At 33.3% G+C, this 21850-nt stretch overlaps 1 protein-coding gene across 1 annotated transcript in view; it reads left to right on the forward strand.

The window, feature by feature from the left end:
* Positions 1–1353: 1353 nt before the first annotated feature.
* Positions 1354–21850, forward strand: part of LOC142335231 (uncharacterized) — a 58658-nt gene continuing 38161 nt past the window's right edge. The window contains exon 1 of the mRNA XM_075383631.1: positions 1354–1931. Coding sequence (XP_075239746.1) covers positions 1777–1931 — 155 coding nt within the window. The 5' untranslated portion in view covers positions 1354–1776. The remainder of the gene's footprint in view (positions 1932–21850) is intronic.

Consider the following 21850-nt stretch of genomic DNA (forward strand, 5'->3'; position numbering starts at 1 on the left):
ATGGAGGTCCTTTTTTGGCTTCTGAGACATATAAACTGTTCTGGTTAAACCAAAAGTCTAAAACAAGCACAGAAAATGCATAGCATCACCATGAAGTTCAATGACTGCAACTACTTCATAAATACGGTAAATACGGAAAAGTAATTTTTTCCAATTTTTTCTCACTAATTTTTGAAACACTTTATTTGCGCTTTGTATTAGCCTTTTTTTCTGATTTCTCATAAAATCAATAAATTAAAACTTTCGTTTTATTAAAGTTCTATGACTACAACTTTTCATAGATGCCATAATATGAAGCTGTAATTTTATAACTTTTTGAACTATGGCGTCAACCCGGGAATATTCAAGAGTCGTTCGAGAGCAATTTGTCCGACATTAGTGAGTTACGTTTTATCAATTTAATGAAGAAAAAATAGCGGGGTTATCTCGTTATTGATATCTCGTTCAAAACATAACAATTTGTAGGGAAACTGTTCTCAAAGCCTTGCTTTTACCAAACGTCGTGAAAATGTTTATACTCTGGTTTTTATTTGGTCATTGTTAATTTCTATTTCACTTGAAGTAGAAAATGCTTGCTTTTTTTACTGTTAGTCCAAGAGAGACTACTTTGCAATTTTTGTGTTCACTGAGCAGGCTAATAAATGTGCACTCAAAGATTGTGGAAGTTCTTCTTTTTAAAACAGATGATCTGGTTTTGAAAGTCAATTTCAGTGCTGCGTACAGGAAATTGCTTGGTAATATGCAGTTTTTTTAAAAGAAAATTTGAATAGTTTAACTGTATAACTAACAACAATAACTTTCAGATTTTTTAGTTCAGATTTTAGGAAATCAGATTTTTTTCGGTTTTAGTTCATTTAAAAGAAAAAGTACAACAATAAAGAATTCAAGACGTACCGCTGAAAATTTGGCATCTTTTTCTCGAGTATTTGATTGTCGAGTTCTATTTTGAGACTGATTATTTCAGAAAAACTGATGATTAGGAAAAAATTGAAACGTTAATTACCTATAAAAACGTTTGATGTCACACTAGTTCATATTTTTGTTCACAGTTGCATGGTATCAAAGTAATGACAAATTTGCTTACTAGTTATATGAGATTGCTCAAATCGTTCGTACCAAATTCTTTTGAACTTAAGATGGCATCAGCAGGGTTTATAGAAGCGGGTCGAATAATGTTTGAACAAAAAGTATTAAAACATGTCGGGTTTAGTCGGGTTCGCATTTGATAGGTACACAAATTTCGAAATCATGCCAAGTGGCCAGATGTGTAGAGTGAAGTATTGTTTGCTGAAATGATAAATTGGCCACATATCTTACAATCTGCCCCATCTAAACTCTCTCTTATCTCACATATATAAACACATATTTGAACTGCTCTTTTGCGTTTGATCAAAAGATTCATTGTCCACAGTTCATTGTGTTGAAGTAAATGCTGAAACTACAGGAACAACATTCAAAACATACTTTCACATCTCAAGTTTTCATTGTCCGTAAATCTTATTTATTAAAAATGGAGCGCTGTTTCATTTAATGGCAAACATATCTAATTATTCCAAAATCTGTCATCAACGCGTAGCTGTACCTATCAGCAATATATTGTAAACAAATATTTGATTAAAGAATAATATATGGGTTCTGCAAAGAGCTATTTAAATTAATATTCAACTACTATTGACAACTTTTTACTGACTACTGCAAATTTTGCTGACCTAATAGAGTAGTCGATCATACACAGTGTAATATTTCAAGCTTAGTTAACTTAGTTGGCAACTAGCAATGGACATGATAAAGAAGGCGCACAAAAGTCTGCGCGGGACTTCCATAGTTGCCCTTTACTTTGTTCAGGAGGGTCTTCTTTACCGAGGATTTCATGCTCTCATCTACCCATGGTTTGGCCAGTATCTCAATCTCAGAGGACATACGTACAACAGGTGAGAGACCAGAATCAACACTTTTGTACGATTTATTAATGCAGTTTTCTGCCTAGTTGAACTGTTGCAACTTGTCCATACTGCAGGTGCAAAAAATTCCTTGCACTTGGTTGTATCTATTTGGTTCTAGTTCAGCCCATGTCATCATTATTTATGGGCAGGAAAACAAAATTGAACATAGAACCTACGTCAGCAGGCTCACATTTTTCTATCTACTAGATTCTGTGGGAATTAGATCGATTATGATAAGCTAAGACAGCATAACTTTTGTGCTCAAGATTCAGGGTAGTTGGTAGCAAGTGCATAGTCACAAATATAAGTCAGTTCACTTGTTGCCAAATAAACAGTTGTCTGGCAAACCTATTTTTACACTGAGAAAAAGCTTCGAAATCATTCTTTTGAGCAGATAAGTGAGCGGATTTGATTAAAAACCTTAAGGTTTCAAATAGTTTTTATCTTTTTTCGAATTGACCAGTAAATTAGTTTCATAAACAGTCGGTTAAAGTGTACAATTCAGATATAATATATGCATTCTATTTCTCCCGTTCAATATTTTCATTCAAAATTAGGAGCCGATGTTGTTTTATCATTCTTTTAAATTTGGTTTGAGATTCTGTCTCCGTATTTCAAGAGGAAGTTTATCCATTTCACAATGCTTTTTGTTGTAGAGTACGGTTGCTTGCTTTTAAAATGATAATTTGTTCTGTTCTTCAATATATTATGACCAAAATATTGACCAGGAAGAAAATTATCTCTACCAAAATATAGTCCCTGAAAAATTATAATATCGTTATTTCAAAACACTTTTTGAAGGTATTAGCAATTCTGGCTGTGAAGTGTCAATTTTCATCTAAGATTATCTTGACTCTTCAACTTTTTTCTTGTACCATACTTTAAATTCCAATTTGTCCGTCATCCTATCCCTTATCTTTATGAGTTGTTGAGCTTTTGAAAAAAAACAATAAAGTTCAAAATTTAGAGTGCTAAGGATCCAAACAACATTATTCGTGCTACAAGTGGTATTGGTTGAGGTATAATATATTTTGATTGTACGGTCAGTGAAAATTTTGAGAGAACTTCATTAAGTATTATCCGAAAAATGAATAATTTTAAAATTTCATTGTACTTCTTTTAAGCTTTTAATGTAGAGCTGAAAAACGAGAGACCACCGAGGCGTTTATTGTCGAAAACCGTTGTTAATTATGGGCCATTCTGAAAAAAATGTTCACTAGTTGCAGATATTGATTTTTATCCGCAAGAAACGACTCAATAATTTTTAAGGCGTTATAGAAAAATCCGTAAACATTTTTGGTATATTGAGCTGAAAGCTTTGGCAAGATCAATTGAAACAGAACCCGATTTTATTTTTCAAGTTTATGTTTATATTGTAAAGTTTCATTATAAAGATTATAAGATCTCGTCAAAAATTTTTAATCCTCAAATGTAATGAATAAAATGTAACAACTATGCCGGTTGACAAAGTTTATATAAGCATGCTGATCCGATGCATGGTTTGAGAGATGTTAGAAAACTGCACTATTATAGTTAATTTAGTCAATTAAACTATTGAAATTCGTTTTCTTGCCCAACTTCTCCAGACTTTTAAATATATGTAAGGAAATACGTTTTATTTTCATATAGTTGGCGATTTATGAGCTTAAACTTTGTATAACAAAAGCTTCCTTTTAGAGTGTTGTTTGATAGAGATAATGTTGAATGCTCTTAATAAAACTAACTGGTTTTTTTAAGTTGATTAAAAAACTTGTTTTTCAATCGCATGATTGCTTTAGTTTTGATATTCTTACAGATCAATTTCAGAAAAGTAAATTCGTTCTATAAGAACTTCTCACAATGAGGCTGATCACAATTTTCAATAAATAGCAGATCTCAGTGGATTCAGGTTTTCTTTTTTAAAGATCCATTTTGCTATCTTTTATCTATACAAAGTAGAGGGTTATGAGCAACTCAGCTCAAATGTTGCCAAAGTTATCTGAATCATAAAATTAGCTAGTCATTTCTGTCACCATTCTGCCAACATGCCGTTTGAATTTTTTAAAAATTTCAATTTTTTTGAAAACAGAAAGGAAGTTGAGAGTAGATTGAGAGTGCAATTTTTCTGCACAATCATCTTTTTCCCTTAATTTCTAGCGTAATTCAAAAAAACTTTATGACATTGTAAACGGGGGACAAAGTTTTATGAATTCAAGTCATTTAATGAAACTAAGATGGGAAGCATTATCGAAATTTTAATCTGAATCCCATGAGTCACGTTGCAACATGTGTCATGCAATGCTCAAATAATTGTTCAGCTCAAAGCTTAGACTATTTGGCAAAGGCAAAGTGAGCCGATAGGCAAGCAAGCCGACAGAAAAGCAAGCCGAAAGTTATGTAATAGTTATGTAATCTATCAGAAATAATAAAATCAATACTGCGCGTAGTATTATAGTGCACAATGTATTCCAATGCAGCAAAGAAACAAAAATGTGTCAATTTTTAGACATCTAGTGGGTGCGGGCCTCAGCAGACCGCTGTCCATGGCCATGCCTCTCATCCGCTGTGGGATGTAATCCGGAAATAGCGGGCCGGTTATCGCGGCAAAGCCGCGAAGCGCGCCCACCGGCCCGCCAGGGGCAACTTAAAATACGGGTATCCGAAAATTTTTCGGCTTACTTGACCTCATTTTCAAAATTCGGCTTGCTTGCCTATCGGCTTGCTTGACCGCCACCAGACTATTTGCTTATTCTTATTGTCTAGAAATCAGTGTGAGATAACAAAAGACAATAAAGTGAGGTGTTTTCTGCAGTTGTTTTTTTTGTTCATTCATTTTTACATTTTTAGTATTTTAAATTACTTTCTGTACATGAGTTCAAGTTTATTATTACTCCAATTTTAAGTTTTTCCTCAATTTCAAGATTAGTTTGCTAATCAAATCCAAACTACAGTACTTTTCAAATACTTTTTTGAATGACAGGTTTTCACTGCATTTTATTTAGGTTGATAAAGTTTAAACGACAATTCGCAACTCCGGACCAGGTAAAACAAGTCTTTTTTGGTTCCGAAAAGGCATGCATCTTCAATACAATGGTTTACTAATTAAAACGCAGGTGCACAATTTGAATTCTCGAAAGTCTGCAATGCCAAGGGTATAATACCAGAAGTTGCTGTATACTTAGCGAGAAGTTATTTTCCATGAAATTTGTCATTTCAAAACGTGCACGATTAGTGTTTTAAGCAAGGTAACATGTCTCTTCCAACTTCCAGCTTGTAACTCAGATCGCTATGCGATTCTCGATAAATGACAGGTTTTCTCAGGGACATCTTCAGATTCACCTAACTTAAACATCAAAATTCACTGATGTGTGCTTCTTTACTGTAGTGGCTTTACATTGTTCAAAAATAAAGCTATAAAAAGACGGCCCTTTCCTGATGTAAAACACATGAGATACTCAATCGCACAGAGACTTGTCCGTCAGATGCCAGACTCACTTAGGGCTATTTCTCAACCCACGATCAGCATTGACATAATGCATACCGGGAATTTTTTTTAGTCTAGATACTTAATTTTTAAGGCAAATTTTGAAGTGGTAAATTAAAGGGATCTTGGTGCTGTTCAACAATTTCGAATCATTTGCAAAATCATAATTTAAATAACAATACTTATATTTATGCAGTAAGACGTGTGCTGAGGTAGGGTTACCTTGAGAGGTTACTCTACTTCTGTCTTATGGTGTCTCAAGAATATAATCAAATCATAAGGCTTACCTGACTAACTAAAGTTCTAGATCTCTAGTCTGTTACTCTTCTATCTGAGCTTCAGTAGACAGTGCACCGGCCGCAATGCTGAAGTCTAACGTATATCTCAATACTAAAACAAGAGCGGAGTAGAGAGAGAGAAATATACTTTATTATTATATCAGGTATGACTGGTACCGACTAAAGGGGTAGCGTGTTGTGTTACCAACGGGTAAACAGATAAACATTTAAAGGAAAGGTATTTCCATATTTTCAACCAATCAGGGTTGAGTATTTTAGTTTATAGATATTAACATAAATAAAGTCTCTAAATCTTTTTGTTGGAACTCAACACTGACTCCATCTTTCCGGGTTTTAGAGTTTTTTGAAAGTTATCTGTACTATAAGCCGATTTCTCTTTATTCTCTCTGAAGGATTTTTTCTTTTTTTCGAATGTGTTGTTTGATAATCGTCTTCGTCAAAGAGTAGAGTCCCAGACATAGGTTGCCCATAGAGCAAGGAATGGACATCAATAACCACAAAAGTATCTATTCCAGTACCACTTCCAGTGGATGAAGATCCTTTTGGGTAGCTCCAGTGTTGATGTGTGTGGTGCTCCTGATGTCCGGTGACTTACCTGACTTACCTGATTTATTTTTGTTAGCTGTTAATGTGCTTACTATTTTTCTCTATGTTTTTGTGTTTGTAAGTGTTCTCTGTTCATACGTAGTATCCCTTCCGGTTGGAAGAGGTATTTGGAATTGTAATTATGTAATTCGACGAAGAAATCGGGGGTAGTGAGTTTATTTGTCAACGAAGTCTCTGTTGACAATCACGGAAATTGTTATTGACATCTGACTTTTTGGCCATGTTATATTTTGTTACTGAAGATGAACATGTATTATTACTTTTGATATCTCCCGAAATCAGGGGTTATTCTGATGCTATTAGTTTTTACGATTTGTTTTGCCATACTTCTACTGGTGTGGGGTAACTATTGTTCAATGTTATTTTTCGCGTTTGTCGTATCTGTAAATTTTTTGAAGTTTACAGATCTCGCTTAATTTCTTTATAATGGGTAAGCGCAAAAATGTCCCATTGCCTTATTCCCATTAACAGTTATTTCAACATTGTGTGAAAGGTTCGCCGGATACGATACAGTTTTCAATCTTCCAAATAATTCCTCTTTTCCTTTTGGAGGAAAAGTATTTGAGTATTTGTTACAAACATAGTTGTTAGTTGTTACTAATGTATTACATATGATTACATAGTATTTGTTAGATTACATGTTTTGTTAGTGATATCTATGTTTGTTATGTATAAATATACTTTGTTGTGAATGTGAAAATTTCGAATTGTGAACATTCTCAATGTTTCGTCTGTTCTACCTTTTTTGTATTTGTTGTAAAGTATTGGTAACTACTGTCAAATACTTTTTGTACGTTATGTTATGTTCTGTATGAAAGATTCTACATGTACTACATGATGGAACTAATAATTATGTTAACAGGGTTGTCATGTTATGACTCATGTTGTTAGTTAGCAAGCATGCAATCTATGTTAGAATTGTGCATGTTTGTTAGTATACATTACAATAGTGTATTAATATACACTGTGTTACTCATTCCTCTTATTACTGATACCTTGTTCTATTTTTGTTTTCTTTTTATTTACAAAATTGCATATATCTAACTATGGAAAACTTTGCATAAATACATGTATACAAGTAACTAAGAATAGGGGTAAATGATAAAGTTAAAAAAGTTATTGTGTTTTTTAGATTCTATTACACATTAAGTGTCATACTAGTATAAATGGGGTTCAATCACATTGAAGGATTGTTTGCAAAATGGGTTTTGTTACTAGCATTTATAAAATATTTATTGCACGGGAAATATGCAGAGGGACATCTATAGTTAGATGTATAACAATAAATATTTATAACAATGTTACAATGATATTGTTCTGGGTATTACGAAACTTGTCACTACATCAAAACTTGTTACAGAATATTCTTTGTTAGAGTTTCTCTGTCTGTTTAGGGTGATTTGTTCGATCTCTATATTGTCGATATTCCTTGACGAAGTGATCATCTTTTGAAAGAAAATATGCCAGGAGATCAGTTATTTCATCTAGTGACACTTCTGTTATTGATGCTTTTATCGAGTTTCGTATTTCTTTCTCGATATCCGAGGTCTTGCGTTCATTGTTATGTTGTATCCGGTTTAGGACAGCTCTGTTTGTTACGCTGCCTTCCAAATGGTAAGTGTGATATTCCTCACACGGTTCTAACGCTTCTATGGGTACAATGAGCGGTCGTTCGGGCGCTTCTTTGGGTTGGAAGATATAGTAATTTTTTACAGGGTCGAAATTACATAGTGTTCCATTTGTGTATTCCCATTTTAGTCTGTATCCGTAGTTAAGAAAATATGGTGAAGTTAATTGATCGTTTATATGTATATAACTCTTTGTAGTATTCTTGTTCTTATCGCGTAAAAACGTATAGTATATTAAGTTGTGGACCAGCTTCGTTTCATGTACTCTATAATTATTGTTCTGAACATCCTTTGGTGTCGGATATAGGAAATTGAAACTGAGTTGAAAAATCTGGTGGTTAAAAACGCTGTATGCGGAAAGGTCTTGTGATGCCTTTGCTACGAGGTTATCAAATGTACATGTTATAGGTATTTTAAATTCGTAGTCGCAGTCGTACAAAAAGCGTTCTGTGAGACTATAGAACTGTTTTAAATTTGGGTATGCTGTTTGATGGTATTTATCACGTCCCATATTTTTAGTACTACGTTTCACTGTATTCGTGTTCTCAGAAGGTAATGGTGGAAAATATTCGGAGACACGATCTTTTAGGTTGTGTAGCGGTACCATTACAAAGTTATAGTCCCGTGAATCGAATGGCATTTCAAACCAATTACGATAACTTAATGATGGATCATAGTTACTGTTAAGTGGGTTATTCAGTGTTCGGGGATCTTTGTCCTGAAACCATATTGTTTCCATTACTGTTGTTGTTGGGGATTGTTCGTTAGTGGATTGGTGGAAAAATGATTTCCTACTGTGGCTTCGGGGTGTTACGGCGTACGGGAATCATAGATTGTTCGGTCTTAAATGTGAGGGATATCTATGTGATGGATATCTATTTGATAAACGTTGTTGAACGTGATATTGCGGTAATTCATGTTCGTTATCGTTAGGTGGAGGTGGTCGTACTGGTGGTGGATAGTTAGGTAGAGGTGGCGATTGGCATACTGTATTTGGCGTGTTATTTATGCCATCGTTACGTGGTCTGTTATTCTGGTAACTATGTACGTTAGTACTAGTTCCTTGTTCTGTTACGTTATTATTTGTTCTGTTATAAAAGGAATCTTGATTACGTTTGTTTTCTGTTTGTTTTTTCCTAGTAATTTGTTCCTTTATAACCTGTGCGATCTCTTTCGATGTTGGTTGGTTCAACGCTGTTTGTGTGTGTTGATCGGAAGTAGCACATTTCACTTCGACTCTCATAGTTGTTATCCGGTCCTGTGGGTTATCAAGACGATCGTCTGTCTGCGTGCTGCAATCAGAGGCGTTATCGCGTATTGTTCCTGGACTTGAACGTGCTGATCCTGAACTGAGCTCTCCTTCCTCAACGTCGTAGCTGAGGGGCGAATTTGCTCGGTATGGCGTCTCGAGCTCATAGTCCATTTTCTTTGCCATATCGTTTCTTGTTTGCTGAAAGATAATTCAATTTGTAACATATTCTTAACTTTGTATTAATTACAATTGATTGTTACAGGTTTATATATGAAACGTTGTTCATTTAGTTTGTTACAAAAACACTTGTTATCAGTGGTATCTTTGTTACTGTCTGTTATACGATTGTTATTATTCATTATTTATTCATTTATTTATTCATTTGTCGGTATTATGATTTATGAATACAATGTCCATTCATATTCGTACAAGAATATGTTTCTGTGGTGAATTGGTTAGAACCATTGTGTTACTTATATATGTATGTTATATTGCAAGGAATAGGAAGTTTACATATATTTCTCGAATGTATCAGATGTGTTAAGTATGAATATAGGAAAATACATGAAATATGGGTGGCGGGTGTATTGGAATTTAAATTAGGATAAGTAGGGGAATATCTGGCAAGTAAAAATGTCTTTGAAATAATATAAAGCATGTTAGTTGTTCATAGCTGAGTACAGGTTTATACTTCACATGTATCTGCTGAATGAGTGTCAAAATATGTTACTTCATTCGTATGTGGTTGGTCATCGTTTTTCAGGATGTCTAAACTATGGCTGCGGTTATGCATTTTATTAGCTGCTAGTTTTAACTGATTGAAATCTATTGGTGGGGGGTTTTGTTATTCCATTAGTTTTACTGATGGTATGAGGTTTTGTTGGTTTGTCGATGTAGGTGACGGTTGTGGGATTTCGTATGGTGTTGTTTTACTAATACCCAAAGGAGATTCATATGAACTTCCCTGAAATGTTGATGATTGTTGTTGGATGTTAGGCGCACTAGAGATGGGTGCGATATGTGGTGTAGTAAGCGATGCTGTTTGGGGTGTATTAAAAGATATGTTATTCCCTAAACATTGATATGCAGGTGGTGGAGTGATGAGTTGTGGTGGTAGTATGGGTAGTTTATTTTCAGTTATTGTTTCTAATGGTTCAATTTTTAATGGTTCTTGTTTGTACTTTCGTTCTGGCAATGGTGGTTTTTGTTTCTTTAGTGGTGAATCTACTGTTCGTAACTGTAGTCCCTTATCTGTTCTGCGAAAAAAATGTATTATAGTGTTTATATTTAGTATCAATATAAATTTGTGATGGTTTATCGTTATCGTTGTGATCTGTTATATGTGTTATATCTGAAGAGTGACGGTGAAAAATGTTCTTCCTTGGTTTATTATGTCTGGTATAGTGTGAATAATTTTCGTCACTATCGTGACTAGTTTCTTCTTCTTGAATTTGTGCTATTAGTTGTGTTAATGTCTTTGAGAAGATACCAAATATTCCTGTTAGAAGTATTTTTGTAGTACTAGCTTGTTTGCCAATTGCTTTATGAATTGCAAAAGCATTATAGAAATTTATTATAATATTTGTTAAAAATAGTATCATACTAATCGTGGCGTATATGATTGCCATTTTTTCTAAGATGTACCATGGCCAACCAAAAAATGATAATATTTGTTCTTTTAGCCATTCGCCGTCAAAAATTTCTTTCCAGTTGACACTGGGTTGGTCGATTGGAAGTTATATCCATTTATATTTAGATCTTTTAACCATTTTAGTGATTGTTCATAATTTTTGTATGTCTGTAGTAATCCTAGTTGTTCGAGTTCTAACAATTTTTGCGCATTTGCTCATGTAGCTTCCTGTAATGGTTTTTCGCGGTCTCGCATGTATTCGGGTAGGAGATCTTGTTTTCGTTCTTGAATTAATTGTTCTCTACTGTATATACCACTTTCTATCAAACATGCTTTACTAAACATGTTGTCTAGTACTATTTCTTCAGGTGAAATAGTATTCAATACTGTTTCGACTTTTACAGGGTATGATGTGACTCTGTATCTCGCTGTTCCTTCAGTGTCTATTGATATTAATTGATCAAAGTTACTGTGTGAACAAGAGACTTTCTTCGCCCATAAGTATGTTTGTCGTGTTAATTGGTGTACGTATTGTACTCTGTTTTTGTAGAGAATTGGTATTTTATCATAACATTTGCGTGTTTGTGGTACATATAGGGGTGGTGATTTTTTCGCGCATTTTTACATTTTCATTACATTTACTCCTTCTTGTTTGACAAATATCGATCTGTCTCCAGTGAGGATATATCCTAATAGCGGAGTGTTCTTTTGTACTTGTGTTAATGTTAATTGTCGAAGGTTTCTATTTTTTTCGCAAATTTGTGAATAGAATTCTATAGCTTGTAGACTTATTCGTGAGTAAATGTTACTCATGTAAAGGTTCATTTTCATGTTCAAATGTGTGTTTTCGTTTACAAAACCATAGTAGTATTGTTTGTTATCTTCGTCTTCATATCGTGTACGTTCTGATATTATTTGTTCTGGTTTTATTCTGATAAATTTTTCATCGTCAAATTTATCTTTCTTTCTTGTTACTTTTTGTCCAGTATGCATATCGAATCCGTATTCGTACATGATGTATATATCATCATATTCTGTTTTGTGTAATGGTTGCACTGAACCGCACTCGCGTTCGACGAGTGGAAATACTTCGAATCTAGTAGCGATGGTGTCTGTTTTGTTTAATTTTATTTTTTGTGTTATGTCAGGTTGTTGGACTGTTGTCCATTCAGCGTTCGTTTCTATTCAATATCTATCTTGGTACTTTACCATGAATGCATCAAATCTAATTAGTTCAAACAGTTGACAATGTGTTTGCGTTTCCCATACTATTGTTGCTTTTGTTAATGGTGTTGGGAGGCATTCTCCTTTGCGGAGATCGCAGGGTAGTTTTGTTCCCATATATGATATTTCTTCGTTGTCTAGATCTAGTATTAGTGATACCTCACGTATTTCTAGTGTCCAGTCTAGTATATCTATTCTGTTCTGTTTTCGTGGTCCGTTCTTGCAATTTGATTGTGCATTTTTAATTGCGCTGGGTATCCACATTGGATTTGTGTAATCATAAACTATCCGTCCGTATGGCGGTACCAAAGGGGTATTCATATCGAATTCTATTCGACCTTGCATTTCTTCAATCTTTTTCTGAAGTGGTGGATTAGCGATATAGTTGAATGAGATATTATATCTTGTTGGTTTATATCTTGTGTTCTTGAGAAGGTTTATTCAAGCGAGTTCGTTTCGAACTTCATCCGCGTCTAATATTTTTGTTCTTTGTGCGTCTGAAACGTAATAACATGGTCTATTTGCTCTAATGTAGTCGGTGTGTTGTGAACACCATTCTACGCGTTCTTTAATTGTTCCTGCAACTGCGTATGCTTTTATTTCTACTGCTTGTGCTTTTGATAATAATTGTACTTCTGTTTTTGTCATATCAAGATCTAATGTTTGAATTTACATGTACTAATTTTGTTTAGTTCGTAGTATTTAACATTAGTTATTTCTTCTGCATCACAATCGTAGTGTTCGATGAAAATGTCTTGTGGTCCTGTTGCGGAGCCGTTAATATTCTGTCCTTTTAGTTCTACAAAGTCTATTTGTGTTTGTCTTTTGTGTCTTTTATTGTTCATGTCAAGTTTTTTAATATACTATCTGTTAATCGTTCTCTATAGAAGTTCCAATTTCGTGTCCATTTGTCGATGGCTATTTCCCACTTTGCTTCGTAGTCTGAATTGTTTTTAAAGTTATTTAATTCTTCTATTTTAGTTTTGTTGAAATATTTTGGATAAGTGTTGGCATGATTTTGATGAAATACATAGTGTTGAAGGTTATCATATTTTGGTTGGTGAAATGTATGGTAATAATTAATGGCTTTGTCATTTCTTGTTTTGTTTTTATTTTTAAAATTGTTGATTTGTATTTCCATTTTTTCGTTTATACGGTCTTTAATGCGTTGTCTAGCTTCATTTTTTAGTCTTTGTTCCATTTGTATTTTTGTTTCCACTTTCATATATATGTATATTATTATTAATAATAATATGATAGTGATAGCTTTCAGTTGAATCGACATGTGTATGATAGACCGGTGTGTGGATTGTAAAATGTTGCAAACCCTAAAGTTTGTTTTGTATATCTATCGAATTTGTATATAAATTCAATGCAGATGAAAGGTGCTGGGATTGTGGTCGTGACTATAGAGGGTGTTGTAGCGTGAAATGGATGAATAAAGATAGTGTTATATTTTATCGTTAAGTTAAATTTAAGTTCGAGAGATGGTGTTGCTAAAACGTTAAGTGCTGCGTTGCGTTGGCGATGTGTGAAAATTAAAGTGTTTGTTAGTCTATTTCTTGACCAATTAGTAAGTGTATCACCAAGATTGGTAGGTCCGTATAACGGCGGAGGTGGATTCCAATTTTTGTGGTCTAATGGGAAGAGATATGTATGTTCATTTGTTCTACTTTGAGTTGGGGGGTTACAATTAAGTATGGGGGTAGATCGAATTCGTCCTGGATGGCTTGAGGGTAATCTAAAGTCGGGTATGAATGATGATGGGGATAATGCTGTATTTCTCGGAGGTTGCAAGGTGTTTGGGATTTCGACTCTTGGTAAGCTTACTGATGTATTTGATGATGATGTTTGATTTGTTCTCAATGGCGGTGTACTTGTACTTGCGGATTGTGGTGATGTTGCTGACCAAAGTGAACTATTAGGTACTGTAATGGTTGTACTCGGAAGCGGTCTTGAACAAAATTGTAGTCTTGTCTCTGTGAAAATGTTGGGGGTAAGAAAGGATTTGCTCTTAGTTCGGATGGTGTTGGTGTATGATCTGTATTAACACTTGAGTGTTCACTTGGTGAACTGATACTAAAATTGTGCAATGTAGGTGTTCCTGTTCTACTTGGTGGTTCGGAGTGTTCTGTTTCTAAAGGTCTTATTATATTAGATTCTATGTCTGTTGATCCATATGAGACTAATGTTGAGTCTTGTGTTGGAAATGATAATGACGATCGACGTCGTGCTCTTAGAAGTTCTCTTCTTTCCGGTCGTTCCCGTTGTACAGTATACGGGTTTTCGTTATCTGGGTTTAAAGTATCATCAATTTTTGGTGAAGTTGGAATATTTGTTAAATCTGTGACTTCTTTATGGTGTGGTCTTTCTGGGTGATTGTTACTTTGATTATTGCTTGATGACGCAATTTTTGCGGGCTATATGTTATGCTCCTGAGCCAGGTCCGTGGGGTAGGAGGTTAATGAATGGTGGTTGTAAAATAATGAGTGGTGTTAATTCTTGTCCTGGTGGGTGTGTTTGTGCTCCTAGGTTCGATATCCAAATTTCGTTGTAATCTAGTCTGAGATTTAATTGATATATTATGACGTCACCGTTTAATTGAGAATTTTCAGGAAATCCTATTTGTAAGTAGAATTTTTGTGAGTGTAGGGTGTAGTAAATGGATTCTTCAATATCAGGAATAGGATCAATTTTTATGGGTGCAGAAAATATTCTGTTAGACTTAAACACATACGTATGAAAAAGTAAATTATAAGTGCAATTTTAATAAATTCAAATATTTCGAGTTCTATGATATCTATATTGCATTTGCATATGTGGAATATATCAGAGTTTATTTCATTCATGATGTCTTTTTATTGTACTGGTGGGCTTGCACAGACGACTCTACGATTTCGTACGAGTTCAGTTATGGTTACTATAGCTAGGTACGTCTAAATAACTACTATACACGGTACTAGAAAGATAGTTAAGGAACATATTACTTGTGATAATAGTAAATATGTTGCTATTAATGCTTCTGTGAAATCAATTTTTGAAACTATTGTATTTGTACTTGTTTGTAATTTGTTCGTGGATGTTAGTGTGATTGTTAGTGTAAATTGGATACAATGCTCCACTGGAAAGTGACAGTTATTTACTGTTGTTACTGACACTTAACGGTGGACCACTATTAAATTTTGTGAAAGCTTTATTGATATTTGACTATAACAATGAGTGGTATCATTACAGTTGTTACTTTTTTGTTCTGTCGTCAATGAGGTGTATAGCTTCCTTTTTTAAAACTAAAAGAAAAACTGTGTGTAACTGGTTTAAGTTGACACACTCTCTAGTGTTAAATTGTTGTTTTAGTGTTTCAAATTCTGTGATTGTTTCAGTACACGGTGCTGTATTTTTAAGTCAATCAAAGTGTTTTTCTCCCCAAAAGAGTTCTATCTCTTGTCCAGTTTTTGTTGTTCCTTCTATGACAAAGAGATAATCTTGAGTTGATACTTTACATTTTGTTAGTTTAAAGCTATCGTCATCAAAAAGTATATGACTGCCAGATGGGTAGTCAAATTCAATAAAATCGTCTATTTGGACTAATATTTTTATGACAAGTTGTTTCTTATTGAATGAATTCAAAAATTCTGAGACTGACACAATAGGTGGTATTTCATTACGATGGTGACTATAATGATGTATAAGTCTTTCGGAAATGAAATGAAGATAATTCAGTTTACCTGGTTTGTCGAATCGTCTTATGTAGAAAGTTAATAAGGATCTGATAGAATTTTAAAAGCAATTGATGCAAAATTACTCTGAACGATTTCAGAAATTACTGAGAATTGGATTTTGATGAAGTGGTTGAAATTCTGTTCTGGTTGAGAATGGGGCAAGAAATTGTTTATGAAATTCTGACTTGGTCGAGAATTGTGTCTACAATTGAGAGTTGGTGATGAGATTTTGTTGAGGTGGAATTTTGAATTTAAGATTTTGTGTTAAGTTAGAAACAGAGTTTTAGTTAGAAATTATTTAAGTTAGTTTTAACTTTTGTTATCAGCTTAGCTGAAATGAAGAAATTTTTCTGATTTGAGAGAGATTGTGATTTGTACAAGACAAAATCGGAGTTGTGATTTTTACTTAAATATCCGGTGCTCTCTACAATGTTGGTGGCATTAACATATCTTCCGTTTTTCTTTCTTGGTTCATGAAGTTGCCAATTTTACTAATTTTCTGGTTGTAATTACTATTTTGGATTGTTATCCTTTGCTTTATGAGTGTCTTTCGTGGATTTTCTTCGGCTTTCTTGTTACGGTGTTTTTCTTGTAATTGGTATGTTGGAAGGTAATTGGTACGTTTGATTGGTTAATGCCGTTATCTTTTGCTGGTAGGTAAGATACCAATTAATTATCTAAAGGTAGTAATTTGTTTCAAGTAGGTTTTTATTGATGGTATGCTCGATGAAGATGGTGACTCCATCTGCTAGCTTTTTTAAATCCTTTGAAAGTTTAGTGCTAATGAGCTACAGGTTCGTTAATTGTTTCAGTTGGTGCAGAAATGGTGTAAATGGTGCAAATGGTGCAAACTGTTAATTAGTCTTTCCGTTTGCAACGTAAATATTCGTTGGTGGTTGATGTTGTGTTGAAGTGTCTACTTCAACGCATAATTGATCTGTGTTAGATCTATTTTGTTAATCACCATCTGGTAATGGTGGGAAATGTTTATTGGGTTGACATTTTCAGTTTGTTACTAATTGCGTCTGCCTGGGAGCCGTTTGTCCCGGTACTTTGTTCTTCAAGTCTCTTCATCTTACTAACGGAGATGATTGTTTTGATCTTTTCTTCTCTTTTAATGATGTGTTCGTTTACTAATGAGATATGTGGTTACTAATGAGGACTATGACGTCCGTCTTTTTAACGTCCGTTTTTGCTTATGACGTAGATTTGGGCTATGACGTATAATTTATAAAAATGTCACTAAGAAATGTCTAGTTAGCCGAAGGTCTTTTGACCGATGAATAATGAAATTTGAACTGAATTGTATTTGTATATATTTCAGGTAATGAGTCATTTCACTCTGGATTGTTACTGTCTGGATTGGTACATGTAGGTTACAACAATTGTTTTGTTACAACGAATGAATTATTACAACTACTGGATTGTTACTGTAGTAATTACTGCTCTCACTGGATTGTTGCACTACTTCATAGTTATATCACTATTCGGTTGTTATCTTGACATTTATGCCTTAACGTTAAATACTTGCTAGTAGGCTAACAACGTTGCCAGCAGTATTAATTAGTTCTGGCAAAGATTTGTTATTGTCTTTGACCTGTACTGTTATTTGCACTTATTCATCATTATGCGGGTTACTCGTTTAAAAAGAGGAAATTTTTCCAATTTGTAAAGAAGGAGTTTTTCTTCACAGTGTATATGTTGGAGATGAAAGAAAAAAGGAAGTTGTTCTTTTCGGTGTATGTTTATGTTGAATTCATTATTTTTTATTTTTTATTTGTTTTAGTGTTATCCTGTTTAGTAATAGTAATAATGGTGTTTTTTACCTTTGTTGTGTTATTATTTATGTTCCCTTTTTATATTATCTGTTTTTTTATAATAAATTGTTTGTTACTAATATTGACATCTACAAAATGTCTATTCCATTCCGTGAGTCCTCAATCGTGGAGGATATTGTCATTTTGGATTAATTTGTTATTTGATTTTTGTTATTTGGTTTATTTGTTTATTGTTTTTACTTCGATTAACTTCAAAAACGTCTATTCCAGTTCCAAGCCTGTGAACATCAAAATACTATTTGTTATTTGTTTTATTGTGTTTTGCTATTTTGTTTATATGAAAATAACGTGCAGAATCTTTAGTGGTTGGTTCAGGGGCTAGTATCATAACCAGTTTGTGTTAGAATAGTGTTTGTTATTTTGACTTATATTGTTTTATTTGTTATTTGATTTATGTGTTGACGGCTAGTGTTCACGTGTAGCACAGAAGATGGATGTGTCATGAGGTGGATTGAAGATGATGAATGACAATTATTAAAGATTGTGAATTAAAGTGTTCAAGAAGATTGTGAATTGAGGTGTTCAAGAAGATGTTGATGATGAAGAAAAAAGATGTTGATGATGAAGAAAGTATTCACCTTTTTGTTATAATTATTTATTTATCGTTTGTTACCATTGAAAGTGTTAATACGTGTGTGGCTAGGTAATTTGAAAGTTATAATAGATCTGGTGTGATCGATCTGGTGAACAAGTGATATTCCGAGGTTTGTTATAATGTATGTTTTAAGGGTTAGGGATTGAGTTAGGTGTATTTGTTATTAACACTTTCCAGATTGATTGATGTGTTTTGTACTTTTTGTGTGTTATTATTATTATCGTTTCAATATAGATGTTCTTTTGTAATAACCTGGTTTCGGGGTACACACACAGGTTCGGGTTAGGGAAGTGTGTTAAAGTAGAAATACTGGATGTATTTAGGTAGCAAGTTATACTGGGTATATTTAGGTACATGTTAATCTATTTCAGAGCTGGGGAAATACGTAGTGTTCTTTATCAAAATAGTGCTCTTTATCAAAATAGGTAGACATAAATATGATTCATAATTAGTATAGATTGTAGATAATATATAAATAGTGTAGGTTGTAGTGTAATATGTATATATATATATATATATATATATATATATATATATATATTTGTATATATATTTATATTTATATACAACATAATGTATAAATGATAGCTTTTAAGGTAGTTCGTTTAATGACTATTATTAGTATGAATATTATAATTATTTTTAATGAATTATATATTTATTAAAATTATATAATTATTTATTACTTTTTTAAGTTTTTACTATTGTAATGTGACCTTCCTTTTCCGAAGGTTATATTGATGTGTATGTTCTGTATCCGAGTTGTGGATATCTTTTTGAATGTAAGTTGATGTGTTTGGTTGTTTTAGTGTTGGTATTTCTTTTGTTAGTAGATAATTTTGTAGTTCTAATTTGATGTGTTTTTCTTTTGGGTAGTATGGTACAATGTGATTTCTGTGTATTGTTATTTGTTCTTTATTTTTGTCTTTTAGGATGTTTTTAGGGGTAATAGTTTTTTCGATACCCCCTCAATTTGTTGTTGATTAGTGACTAATACAAAAGCATTTTTCTCAAGGGGTTTTGCCGTTCTAAATCGAATGTTCTTTTCATCGGTTAACTTCTTTCTGTTTTGTAGAATTTTTGTTATTTTTTGATATGTATCGTTGTAGTGTTTTTCTTTGTCTAGGAACCATTTTGCGAATGTTCCTTTTTGTAATTTTGCAGTTTTAGGATGGCTGAAATGGTTTTCCAAGTGTGTATGTGTAGGTTGTGTGTTACATACACTTTTATCCGATGGGTTGCAATTACCCATTTCATCCGTTGTTGTTCCGAGTTTAATTTTCGTTGGTTTTCTCGGTTTTTGACTAAAAACGGCTTCATAAGGTGACATGCCTATTCGTATTTGATATTGTGTGCTGTACGCGTATGGGAAGAATTTTGCCTTTCGTGACCAATTATTAAACTTTTCATTTAGTAATGTTCTAATTAATTGTCCAATTATTCTATTTGTCCCTTCCACTAATCCGTTTGTCCAAGGTACATATGTTGTGCTTGGTTTAAACTTTATTTCGAAGTAATTGCATAAATGTGTTAATTCTGTATTGATGTACTCAGATCCGTTGTCAGATCGGATTTCTTCGGGTACTCCGAATTTCATGAACCAATGTTCAAATAAAGCTCTAAATGCCTAGTGTGCGTTGTTTTTTGGTGCTCATATTATAGTAACATAATGTGAAAATGCGTCAACTATGACAAAGATGTAGTTATTTCCTTCTGATGTAGGGTAAATTGGTCCTTTTGTATCTATCATTATCATTTCGTTAAAGTAAGTTTTTGTAGGTGCTAGTTTTTATTGTTTACTTTTCAATTTTGTGTTCGCAAACACTTTGTTTGTTTGACATTGTATACAATCTGCAATTAGTATTTTTATCCAAGTTGTAAGGTTTGGAAAATAGTATTTTTCCATTATGTTTCGTTTTGTTTTTTGAGTCCCGTGTGACCTACTAGATCTATGAAATGGTTCTCGTAAAATGTGCATAGTAATAATGTTAGTGGTAGACAGATTCGTTTATCACAATTTTGATTATCTCACAATTTTCATCAATGATGATCGATTTGTATTTCCTGAAGTATGCGAATAGTCCTTTATTTCCACGTATGTCCATTGTTACTGATTGTGGTTTACTATTATGTTTTTTGCACATCTTCACTTTGTGAAGTACAGGGTCTAATATTTGAGTTTCTTTGATTAGTTTTTCTGTTACTTTTGTTTTTTCGTCATAGAAAATGTCTGATATTTTTGCATTTTCATAGTTTTGTTTTTGTTGTTTTTTTATGTTATTTATCACTCGAAGATATTCATCGTCATGATGGATTGTGTATGGTCCTTTTTGATTTTTCTCAATAATGAGATCATCTTTCTCTACCGTTGGAGAGTGCAAATTCTTTATTTTGGGTTTGTAATTTGGTATCAGATTTGTTTTTGTCTCTTTGTGATACTTTTCGTATGATATTGGGTGATATTCGTTTTTGTCGATATTATTTTCGAAGTAGTTGTTGTGAATGTTAGCTAGTATGGGGTAATGTGTTCTATCTGTGTTTTCGTCGTTTGTATTATTGCATATGCTATATTTGCATTCTAGGTTATTTGCGAATGGTGGCTTCGCAAAGAAGAATTTTATGTTTCCTCGTTGTTCTACTGTTATGTCGCGTGTTTTAGTAAAATGTTCTTCGTCTATTGTTCTGCTGAGAGGGTGAGGGAGGGCTAGGTTTTTTCCTTCTGTCAAAATCATGTGTAGGTTTGGAAATTTCATTAATATTAATTGAATTCTATAAACTCTATGGTTTGGTTTGTTCTTTTGAGTAAATAGATAGATAATCGGTATATGGTGTGTAAATAACACTATTGGGTTATTTGAACCTGTTAAGAGGAATTCGTACTCTGTTAATGCGAAAATGATTGCAGAGCATTCTCTGATTAATGTAGATAGTCGCATTTCTATAGGTGTGAACAGTCTAGAATTTGCTGATACTAATTTCATTTTCTTTTCAGTTGGGTGTTGTTGTAGCAATGCTGCTCCAATGCCTGTATTCAATGCATCTGTTATGATGTAAAATGGTTTTGTAGTGTCTGGCATCGTTAGCTCTAACTTGTGTGTTACTGTTTTTTTCATCTGTTCAAAAATTTTTTGATGTTCTTGTGTCCATTTGAAATCAGTTTCTTTGTGTAAAAGATTGTAGAATGGTTGTAATATTGGCTGCATGCTGTATACGTATTTTGCAAGAAAGTTAATTGTTCCTAAGTATCCTTGTAATGCCTTCATACTTTTTGGGGGTTCTAGTTTCTGAAAACCGTCAATTCTTGATGTCAGTGGTTTCACTTTTTTATCTTCAATTATATATCCAAGAAATTTGACTTTTTTTAACATAAAGTATGTTTTATCAGGCGCTGTTTTGAGGTTCTTTTTTCAGAGTACTTTATGATATTCAATGAGGGTTTCGTACATTTGTTCGTATAAGTTTGTTTGAATGAATATATCGTCAACGTATGTAATTACTGTTCCTTTACGAATTAATGGATAAAGAAAGTGTGTTAGTATCGATGCAAATGCTGCGGGTCCGATTGATATTCCGTAGAATAAACGTTTAAAGCAATATTGTTCATTGCCAATTGTAAAGTGAGTGTATCTCATTGATTCTTCGTCTAGTGGTAT

This window comes from Convolutriloba macropyga, chromosome 2 (genome assembly GCF_964194025.1).
Source record: "Convolutriloba macropyga chromosome 2, txConMacr16.3, whole genome shotgun sequence".
Taxonomy (NCBI): domain Eukaryota; kingdom Metazoa; phylum Xenacoelomorpha; order Acoela; family Convolutidae; genus Convolutriloba; species Convolutriloba macropyga.